The 11,636-nt window shown below is 44.1% G+C and overlaps 1 protein-coding gene across 1 annotated transcript; it reads right to left on the bottom strand.

Annotated features, from left to right (window-relative positions):
• Positions 1–446: 446 nt before the first annotated feature.
• On the bottom strand, positions 447–9,668 carry LOC309547066 (cystatin-A-like; the record flags this gene model as incomplete). Its single annotated transcript, XM_082246852.1, has 3 exons — positions 447–586; positions 4,332–4,433; positions 9,564–9,668. 3 exons carry the CDS (start codon positions 9,666–9,668, stop codon positions 455–457), a joined length of 339 nt encoding a protein of 112 aa, XP_082102978.1. The 3' UTR covers positions 447–454.
• Positions 9,669–11,636: the final 1,968 nt, after the last annotated feature.

Raw genomic sequence — 11,636 nt, 5'->3', positions numbered from 1 at the left:
TATGGTCTGGGGAGATGATAAATGTTTAGGAGAATCCTTAGAGAACTCTTTCTCCCTTGGGGATTCTCCCTGGGAGGAGGCATGTGTGGAGAACTGCTGTCAAGACCTGGCCTCAGCATATAAAAGGACAAAACAACCTATGAAATCAATACTTGCTTTAATTCAGGGACTTTAATTGTTCTTAAAAGCTAAAATCCCACCAAAAACTATTTTTGGACATTTAAACTGTAAAACAAAATGACCACTAATGACGTGTGCCCCATGTGTGGCTGCTGCTGGGGTCAGTAAAGCTTGTACTTTGATTCAGCCCGCATAGTACTGCGGGCATCCCCTGCTGAGAGTTAGTTCTGGTTGGAGAAAAGTTCTCACGAGTCGCGTGGTCTCCACCTCTTCCATTCAGGTAATGTCTTGTTTTCTTTTCACAGAACAGAATGTATAGCTAGTTAGTAAAGCTTCAGAAGATCTCCTCAATATCATCGTCCTTGGTTCTGTCCAGCTGGTAATTCTGCAAAGATGGTTCCCTCCTTGATAAAGGAGCTGGTTTATACACGGTGAGGTGAGTATACACGTCATCTCCATACAGGACCTGAAATTACCAAAATCATCATTCAATGAAACACAATATTACCTTTAATTGTTACTTTATTTCTAATTATTTCTAATTATGCTGTTGTTTTCTATATATTTATAATGAGCAAATTCAGACAAAAGATTGCAAGCTCCTTTGGGGCAGATATTGATGTGAAGATATGAAGCTCCTACAGAGAGCTAAGATTCGTATCCTTGTATATAAATGTATAATAATTATAATGTGTGACTGTGGGGGGACATTAGAGTGTAAGCTCCTCTGGTGCTTTGGCTGATGTGACTGGCTCAGTGTTCTCTGTACAGCACTGCAGTATATATCAGAGCTATATAAATGTATAATAATAGTGTGTGACTGTGTGGACATTAGAGTGTAAGCTCCTCTGGTGCTTTGGCTGATATGACTGGCTCAGTGTTCTCTGTACAGCACTGCGGTATATGTCAGAGATATGTAAATGTATAATAATAATGTGTGACTGTGGGGGGACATTGGAGTGTAAGTTCCTCTGGTACAGAGACTGATGTGACTGGCTCAGTGTTCTCTGTACAGCACTGCAGTATACAGTGCCTTGAAAAAGTATTCATACCCCTAACATTTTCCAAATTTTGCCGTGTTACAACCAAAAATGTATTTTATTGGGATTTTATGTGATAGACCGACACAAAGTGGCACATAATTGTGAAGTGGAGGGAAAATGATAAATGGTTTTTAACATTTTTTAAAAAAATAAATGTGAAAAAAGTGTGGCTGCATTTGTATTCACCCCCCCAAGTCAATACTTTGTAGAACCCCCTTTCCCTGCAATTACAGCTGCAAGTCTTTTTGGGGATGTCTCTACCAGCTTTGCACATCTAGAGAGGGACATTTTTGCCCATTCTTCTTTGCAAAATATCTCAAGCTCTGTTAGATTGGATGGAGAGCGTCTGTGAACAGCAATTTTCAAGTCTTGCCACAGATTCTCAATTGGATTTAGGTCTGGACTGTGACTGGGCCATTCTAACACATGAATATGCTTTAATCTAAACCATTCCATTGTAGCTCTGGCTGTATGTTTCGGGTCGTTGTCCTGCTGGAAGGTGAACCTCCACCCCAGTCTCAAGTCTTTTGCAGACTCTAACAGGTTTTCTTCTAAGATTGCCCTGTATTTGGCTCCATCCATCTTCCCATCAACTCTGACCAGCTTCCCTGTTCCTGCTGAAGAAAAGCATCCCCACAACATGATGCTGCCACCACCATGTTTCACAGTGGGGATGGTGTGTTCAGGGCGATAGGCAGAGTTTTCCACCACACATAGTATTTTGCTTTTAGGCCAAAAAAGTAAAATTTTGGTCTCATCAGAGCACATTCTTCCACATGTTTGCTGTGTCCCCAACATGGCTTCTCGCAAACTGCAAACAGGACTTCTTATGGCTTTCTTCCAACAATGGCTTTCTTCCAACAATGGCTTTCTTCTTTCCACTCTTTCATAAAGGGCAGATTTTTGGAGTGTACGACTAATAGTTGTCCTGTGGACAGATTCTCCCACCTGAGCTGTGGATCTCTGCAGCTCCTCCAGAGTTCCCATGGACCTCTTGGCAGCTTCTCTGATTAATGCTCTCCTTGCCCGACCTGTCAGTTTAGGTGGACGGCCATGTCTTGGTAGGTTTGCAGTTGCGCCATACTCTTTCCATTTTTAAGTGATGGATTGAACAGCGCTCCATGAGATGTACAAAGCTTGGGATAATTTATTTTAACCAAACCCTGCTTTAAACTTCTCCACAACTTTAAAACTAAAATAAAAGTTAGATTCAGCTTCTGCATCTTATAGAGTTTAATTCAACTTCTGTGTCAGGCATCACCAAATGGTGGACCACGGTCTGGGCCTGACCGAGCCACTGTCCCATCTGGACCTGCGATTGCGCCATTTAGGAGCTGCTTCTATACCCCAGCCTTCACTGCTGTCATTCTCAAGACCGAGCACAGAGCAGGAGGCAGGGCGGTAATAGGCTGAGTGCAGGAGGCACAGCTCTGCATTAGATGGAGGGTGGGAGCGGGTGCGGGAGCTGCTGGCGGTTAACTTTTCAAATTAATCAGCACGTGATTGCTAGCTAGGACCGCCCCGAGCCCTAGCTGCCAATCACCTGCTGGTTAATTTGCAAAGTTACCGCCAGCAGCTCCCGCTCCCACCCGCCATCCAATGCAGAGCTGTGCCTCCTGCACTCAGCCTATTACCACCCTGCCTCCCACTTTACGCTCAGTCTAAGGTAGGAGAGTGAATGCAAGAGGACACTACTGGGGGGGGGGGGGGTTGATGTGAAAGGGGGCAGTGCTGAAAGAGGGGGGGGGTTGGCTGGATGCCAAGAGGGCAGAGAACACTACTGTGGGGGTTACTGGGGGATAAAGGAGGGGTGATGTAAAGTACTGTAAAGGGGGGGTGAAGTAAAGGGGGTGGGGATGTGAAGGGCAAAAGTGCTTCAGGGGGTTGATATAAAGAGGGCAGAGCACACTATGCGGAGGGGAGAGATTTGTGACGTGGGGGGGCAGTGCTGTAGGAGGGAGATGTGAAGGGGGGCGTGCAGTAGGGAGGTGATGTGAGGATGGCAGAGCAGTGGGGGGGGGGGCAGTGCTGTGGGGTTGATGTGAAGAGGGCAGAGCACACTATTGTGGGGGGGGGGGATTTGTGATGTGAGGGGGGCAGTGCTGTGGAGGGAGTGATGTGAAGGGGGGCAGGTGAGGTGAATGGGACAGTGCTGTGGGGGGGAGTGATGGGAAGGGGCAGTGCTGTAGGGGTTGATGTGAAGAGGGAAGGGCCCAATGCTGTGGGGGGGGGGATGTGTGATGTGGGAGGGGGACCTATGCTGTAGAAGGGTGATGTAAAGGGGGGCAGTGCAGTTCGGAGGGTGATGTAAAGGGGGGCAGTGCAGTAGGGGTAGTAATATAAAGGTGGCAGTGCTGTGAAGAGGGGGCAGAGCTTTGGGAGGGGGGGGTGGATGTGAAGGGGAAGCGGGTGGAGGGGGAAGGGGCAGTGTTGGGGGGGGGGGCATGAGTGATGTGAATGGGACAGTGCTGTGGGGGGAGTGATGGGAAGGGGCAGTGCTGTAGGGGTTGATGTGAAGAGGGAAGGGCCCAATGCTGTGGGGGGGGAGGATGTGTGATGTGGGAGGGGGACCTATGCTGTAGAAGGGTGATGTAAAGGGGGGCAGTGCAGTTCGGAGGGTGATGTAAAGGGGGGCAGTGCAGTAGGGGTAGTAATATAAAGGTGGCAGTGCTGTGAAGAGGGGGCAGTGGATGTGAAGGGGAAGCGGGTGGAGGGGGAAGGGGCAGTGCTGGGGGGGGGGGCATGGGTGATCTGAGGGGGGCAGATGATGTAAAGGAGGCAGTGGTGTGTGTGTGTGTGTGTGTGTGTGTGTGTGTGTGTGTGTGTGTGTGTGTGTGTGTGTGTGTGTGTGTGTGTGTGTGTGTGGGGTTGATGTGAAAAGGGCAGAGTGCACTACTGTGGGGGGGGGGGATTTGTGGGAGAGGCTGGTCACTGTTTTTTGTCCTCCTGTGAAACTCTGTCTCTCAATGAAGGAAAAATCTTTACTCTAATAGATAAACAACTTCTCCTTTCCTGCCTTTAACTGACACGTCCAAATTATCTTTTTCACTTTTATGCAAAAACCAAGAATATCTTCAGCACGCTGCTACCCCCCATACCATGCTTTTCTGGTAGAAACCTCACTGTGCCCCGGTCCATAACAATGACCAAACATAACACCAACATTACCTTGATAAAGTAATACTTGCCGGCAAGATTCTGAACTCTGTAGGAAATGGCCACAAAGGTGGAGGCGTTCACACCAGCTTGCTTCAAAAATTCTCCTTTCACCTGAAAACAAGGAAACAAACTGTGTAAGAGGTTTGAGCCCGTCCAGGTTTACATATATGCACCCTCACAGGACCAGCAGTAATACAGTCATGGCTGCAAAGGGCCAGACTAACTGCTATTGGTCAAGGTCACTGCCATTGCCACAATGCAGCTCACAGCAAATTTGAGAGGTCTAATTAGGAAATAGTTGGAAAGATTTGACAAGCAGTTGCAACAATACATACTACATACATCAAAAAACGAAGAGATTTCCAGTCACAACTTACCAACCAGCCAGCGACCAAACGAATTGACCTGTATAACAGAATGCGTTAAAAACAGGGGTTTGGTTGCACACATTTGCAAATACATGCGTAAGCTGCAGGCCCCGACAAGGCATCCTGAGATCTGCAGTCCCTAAAACCCCGTACACACGTACCGATCGTCGGCTGACCGATCGGCCGTCTTTTGTCCCAGGGCTGTCCTGTCCGCTGAAAAGTGCAAAAGACTGCACACGAATTTTGTCCGCCGACTGCAGAAGTGATGTCATGTGATGGTTAACTTTCCCTGTGTTTTTTCTTCTCTGAGCATGCCCAGTCTTGCAAATCTGCTGTCTGTCGGCCGAATTCTGTACTGACTGAGGAACAATCGGCCGTTCTGGTGTCGGCATACAAAAATTTTTAATGCCTGCAGGACAGATTCTGTTCGGCCGAAAGTGCGCTGTCGGAAGCATCATACTAACAAGCCGAAAATCGGGCGATTGGTCGTCAGCCGAATCTTTTCGGCCGACAATCTGCACGTGTGTACGGGCCTTAACTCTACAATTTAAAGAGTCTCTACAATGAGAGAACATCATGCATTTAATGGGATAGATGGAGGACAGGTGACTAGAGGGCGCCCACCCCTCCTTAGAATCCCGCTTTTTGATACTTTTACCTACAGGTAAGCCTACAATAAGGCTTACCTGTAGGTATAATTAATATCTCCTAAACCGGCACGGTTTAGGAGATATTTGCAGTGCATGCAGCCGCTCGCGTGAGCGGCGCATGCGCTCTGAAGGTCCGGGGGGACCTTCAGTTTTCCTAGCCGGCAGCTTGCCGGAAAATCACTCCTGCGCGGGAGTGACGTCATCGCGGCTCCGGCCAATCACAGCGCCGGAGCCGCCGAACCCAGAAGAGACGCCGAGGGATCATGGCGGCGCCCGCAGCGATGTCCCGGGGTCCGTGTCGGGGCTTAGTTCTAAGGTAAGTAATGTATAATGAGCTAGTATGCGATGCATACTAGCTCATATGGCTTTGTCTTGCAGGTTTTTTTTTTTTTTCTTTTTCATTTTCCGGTTTACAACCGCTTTAAAGGCACAGGGTCACACTGAACACCCAGCACAATGGCGGCAAAGGTGTCAGTGTATTGCCTGGCTCAGTTTTTTTGATCTGCGTCCGCCCTTCCAGTGCTCCTTACCACTAAGACCAGTTATAGGTGGAGGCGGTGACCACTTTGTGCATACATACTACATACGACATATATACATTCTGCATACAACATACATACACACTGCATACAACATAGATGCATACATACATACATACATACATACACACGGCATACAACATACATACACACGGCATACAACATACTTCTCGTCCAACATCAGTGCCTGCCCTCACAAATGCCCTTCTGGAAGAATGGTCAAACATTCCAAGACACTCCTAAACCTGGTGGACAGCCTTCCCAGAAGAGTTGAAGCTGTTATAGCTGAAAGGGTGGGCCAACTCAATATTGAACCCTACGGACTAAGACTGGGATGCCAATAAAGATGAAGAAAAGTCTTACGTTTTTTTTTTCCCTTTTTTTTTCTTCCCTGCAAAGTAAATTCATAATGTGCTAGTATGCATCACATACTAGCACATTATCTGACACTTACCTGCAAACGAAGCTCCCCGCTGGCGGCCGAATCCATTTTCGACCAACCTTTTTCCGGGTCTGCAGACTCCGGCTGTATTACTGGCCAGAGCCGTCTGACGTCACTCCCACGCATGCGCGCGGGAGCCGCCGGCCAAGGCACAGGGCTCTGAAGAAACGGCACGGGCTGCATACAGTGTAAATATCTCCTAAAGGGTGCAAGTTTAAGAGATATTTACAGTACCTATAGGTAAGCCTTATTAACTGGTTGCCGCCTGCCACCGCCTTTTTACTGCGGCAGTGCGGCCCTCCTGCGCGGACCTACATTGATCGCGCGCTGTGGGGACTCGAATGCACGGGTCAGGCGGCTCCGATTGCCCCCTGACACCCGCGATCGTTCCCCGCTGAGAGAGAAGAATGGTCGGATGTTGTAAACACAGCTGACCGTTCTCCTCCCTGAAATGATCACAGAGCGCCTGTGATCCTTCTATATAGGATCACAGGTCTCTATGGTCATTTCACAAGCCACGCCCCCCCCCCAGTTAGAATCACTCCCTTGGCTCACATTTAACCTCTTGATCCCCCTGGGTTAACCCCTTCCCTGCCAGTGTCATTATTACAGTAACAGAGCATATTTTTAGCACTGATTACTGTAGTAATGTCACTGGTCCCCCCCAAAAGTGTCAAAAATGTCAGTCAGGGGTCCGTCCTGTCTGCCGCAATGTCGCAGTCCCGCTAAAAATCGCAGATCGCTGCCATTACTAGTAAAAAAAAAATAAATAAATAAATAAATAAAATAAAAATGACAAATCTTTCCCCTAGTTTGTAGACGCGATAACTTTTGCACAAACCAATCAAAATACGGTTATTGCGATTTTATTTTTATTTTTTTTACCAAAAATACGCAGAACACAAATTGGCCTAAAAATGTTAAAAAATGTTGATTTTTGATTTTTTTTGAGAATGTTATATAGCAGAATGTGGAAATATAATTTTTTTTTTCAGAATTGGCGCTATTTTTTTGTTTATTATAGTGCAAAAAAAAAAAAAAAAATGCACAGCTGATCAAATACCATCAAAAGAAAGCTTTAGTGCCGGTTCACACTTATGCGCTTGCGCTTGCAATGCGAATTTGCAGTGCGAGTTTCCCTTGTGTTTTTCAATAGTACCAGCGCGATTGTAATGAAAATTTTATTGCGTTGATTATGTTAATTAAGCTCAGGAGGGGTGGAGCTGAGGGGAAAATCAAACAAAAAATAAAAATTCGCACATAAGAATTCGCACATATCTGAACTGATAATGCGAGTCCAGACCGATTTACATTGATGTCTATGGAGACTAAATTCGCAACGCAACTCTGTAAACTCGCACAAGACCCTTTTTATCATCGCATCACATTCGCATCTGGATCGCAACGCATAGATGTGAACGAGTGTCACGAATTCAATGAATTTTGTAAATGCATGCGATTGGAGACTATTTAGAACGCATAGCATTCGCAGTACAAGCGCATAAGTGTGAACCGGCACTTATTTCTGGGAAATAAAAGACGCGATAACTTTTGCACAAACCAATTCGCTTATTTTTTACCAAAAATATGCAGCAGAAAACAAATTGGCCTAAAATGTTAAAAAATATATATTTTTTTTTGGGAATGTTATATAGCAGAATGTGAAAAAAAAAAAAAAAATTATATATATATATATATATAATTTTTTTTTTTTTTTTTTAATTCAGAATTGGCACTCTTTTTATTTATAGCGAAAAAAAAAAAAAAAAAAAAAACGCACAGCTGATCAAATACCATCAAAAGAAAGCTTTATTTCTGGGAAATAAAAGACGTGATAAACTTTTGCACCAACCAATACGCTTATTGCGATTTTTTTTTTTTTTTACCAAAAATATGCAGCAGAAAACAAATTGGCTTACAATGTTAAAAAAAATGTTTGATTTTTAATTTTTTTTTTGGGAATGTTATATAGCGGAATGTGAAAAATATTGGGTTTTTTTGTCGCTCTTTTTTTGTTTATAGGGAAAAAAAAAAGCTTTATTTGTGATGAAAAAAAAAAAAAAAAAATGCAATAACTTTTGCACAAACCAATACGCTTATTGCTATTTTTTTTTACCAAAAATATGCAGCAGAAAACAAATTTTTTTTATTTTGGGAATGTTATATAGCCGAATGTGAAAAATATATATATTCTATAAAAAAATGTGTGTATATATATATATATATATATTTTTTTTTTTTTTTTTTTTAAGAACTGGCACTCTTTTTTTATTTATTTTGTCTATAGGGGAAAAAAAAAAAAAAAAAAAAAAAAAAAAAAAAAAAAAAAAAAAAAAAAAAAAAAAATCGCACAGGTGATCAAAATACCACCAAAAGAAAGCATTTGTGAGGAAAAACTGACATCAATTGTATTTGGGTACAGCGTCGCACGACCGCGTAATTGTCCATTAAAATAGCGCAGGGCCGAATCGCAAAATATGGCCAGGTCATTAAGGGGGAAAATCTTCCGGTCCAGCAGTGGTTAAAGGGTTACCTATAGGTACAAGTTATAAAAGTGGGTTTACAACCACGTTAAAGTTCATGTGCGTGTAAAGGCAGGCGTCCCAATACTTTTGATAATATGCTGTACATACACATCTTCAAGTCCAGGCAGCCAGTAAATAAAGGATACAGCTGGCATGCCCTCGTACACGCTGCACTTTTGTTTAAATAGTCATTCCGGATATGTAACAATTCTTGATATGAATGTCGCAGCGTTACAACATTGTTGGGTCAATCCAGGTAAGTTCCCATATGTGGGTGTGATATTTAGCTGGCATTGAGACTCGTGTGCCTCACACAGACAGATGTTGTCCTGAGTGCCAATCTCAGTGTACAAAGTAGCAAACAAAACATGCATAAAGTAGCTGTATCCCAATACTAATAACATTGAATGCAGTAGATTAATTAAATCAAAAGATAAATAAAAAAACTGGTGCCTGCGATCACCTGGTAGTAGTAGTACAATCAGTGCATTGATACAAGATATGAGAAGTGGTCAGTCTTGGACTGTATTTTCATTAAAGATATACAGAATAATAAATATATAGATTGATGGATCAGAAAACAAATGGCCAAGGAGAAGACAGATGGGGAGGAGAGGGTAAGGTAGATCGGAAGTTAGGCACCCTGAAGACAGCTCTTTAATTAAAGTGGAACACCTTTATAAAAAAAAAAAAGGAATGGGTTCACCAACCGCCTACCTTGTCACAAACAGCTTGCACTTCATCATCACTTGGTTTGATTTCGCACCTTCCCCCGTCCACCGATGAACAACAAGAACAATCACTACTCTCATCATCACTCATTTTCCAGCTCTGATCTCCAGATTAACACACCATGCAGTTACATAGGCTCTTATATCTGAGGGCTGTACCATTCTACAGAGAGGATAGGGGTGACTAATAATGACTACGCCCTGCAGGCGATGGGCCTTTGTCAGAAAAACACTTACACAAATGTCTGAAATGAGACAGTACAACTTCAGTCAATTTACTTAACAAAGCGTATGCTAAGTTTAGTTTTAAGCCCCGTACACACGCACAGATTGTTGGCCGACCAATCGGCCGTCTTTTGTCCAGTGTTGTTTGTTGGTTGAAATGTGCTCTAGACTTGCACTGGACTTTTGTTGGCCAACAAAAACCAACTTCAGAAGTGATGTCATGTTGACTTTCCGTGTGTTTTTTCTTCTCTGAGCATGCCCAGTCTTGCTCATCCGATTTTTGTCTGCCGAAATCTGTACTGACTCAGGAACAATTGGCCGTTCTGTTGTTGGCCAACAAAAATTTTATAGCATGCACACCAGATTTTTTTCGGCCGAAAAGTCGCAGTTGGTTGTCGGAAGCATCATACTAACAACCCTACAATCGACCGATCGGACGTTGGCCGACAATTTACGGCCAACAATCTGTGCGTGTGTATAGAGCTTTAGATATGGTACTCCCCTACTCAGTGGCATGGTATGAGCAGTAGACACATGCAATTCCTTTCATTCCAAATAAATATTCAGCCAAATTTTTCGTTATTAAGAGATTTGGATATATCCGAATACCCAAATTGCAGTATAAACAAAGTTTACTGAATGCTCCAAATAACTTCAATGGCGGACTAACTAATAACTAAATGGCGGACCGCGGTCCGTGTCTGGACCGAGCCACTGGGGTTGATTTACTAAAATTGGAGAGTGGAAAATCTGGTGAGGCTCTGCATAGAAACCAATCATCTTCCAGGTTTTATTCTCAAAGCTTAATTGAACAAGCTGAAGTTAGAAGCTGATTGGCTATCATGCACAGCTGCACCTGATTTTGCACTCTCTGGTTTTGGTAAGTCAACCCCACTGTCCCATCTGGACCTGCGATTGTGCCATTTAGGAGCTGCTTCTATCCCCCAGCCTTATTCAGAGATCTGGATATATCCGAATACCCGAATTGCAGTATAAACAAAGTTTACTGAATGCTCCAAATAACTTCTGTGTCAGGCATCAGTAAATGGCGGACCCCGGTCCGTGTCCGGACCGAGCCACTGGGGTTGATTTACTTAAATTGGAGAGTGGAAAATCTGGTGCAGCTCAGCATAGAAACAATCATCTTCCAGGTTTTTTCAAAGCTTAATTGAACAAGCTGAAGTAAAGCCTCGTACACACGCAACGATTATCGGCCGACCGATCGTCCGACTTTTGTCCAAGTTGTGTTTTGTTGGTTGGAATGTGCCTAGACTGCACACAAATTTTCTCGGCCAACAAAAATCTACTTCAGAAGAGATGTCATGTGTTGGTTTGTTTTCTTTGTGTTTTTTCTTCACTGAGCATGCCCAGACTCATCAGATTTTTTCCTGTAGAAATCTGTACTGACTGCACGAAAATCGGCCGTTGTGTTGACGGCCAACAAAAATTTTATAGCCTGCACACCAGATTTTTTTCGGCCGAAAAGTCGGAGTTGGTTGTCGGAAGCATCATACTAACAAGCCAAAAATCGGCAGATCGGACGTTGGCCAAAAATTCCCTGCCTATTTTTGACGCGTGTGTACGGGGCATTAGAAGCTGATTGGCTATCATGCACAGCTGCACCTGATTTTGCACTCTCTGGTTTTGGTAAATCGACCCCACTGTCCCATCTGGACCTGCGATTGCGCCATTTAGGAGCTGCTTCTATCCCCCAGCCTTATTCAGAGATTCAGACATATCCGAATACCCGAATTGCAGTATAAACAACGTTTACCGAATGCTCCGAATAACTTCTGTGTCAGGCATCACTAAATGGCGGACCACGGTCAAGATC

This window comes from Pelophylax lessonae (assembly GCF_965119305.1).
Source record: "Pelophylax lessonae genome assembly, chromosome: 2".
Taxonomy (NCBI): Eukaryota; Metazoa; Chordata; class Amphibia; order Anura; family Ranidae; genus Pelophylax; species Pelophylax lessonae.
This window is presented reverse-complemented; position numbering and strand designations above follow the sequence as displayed.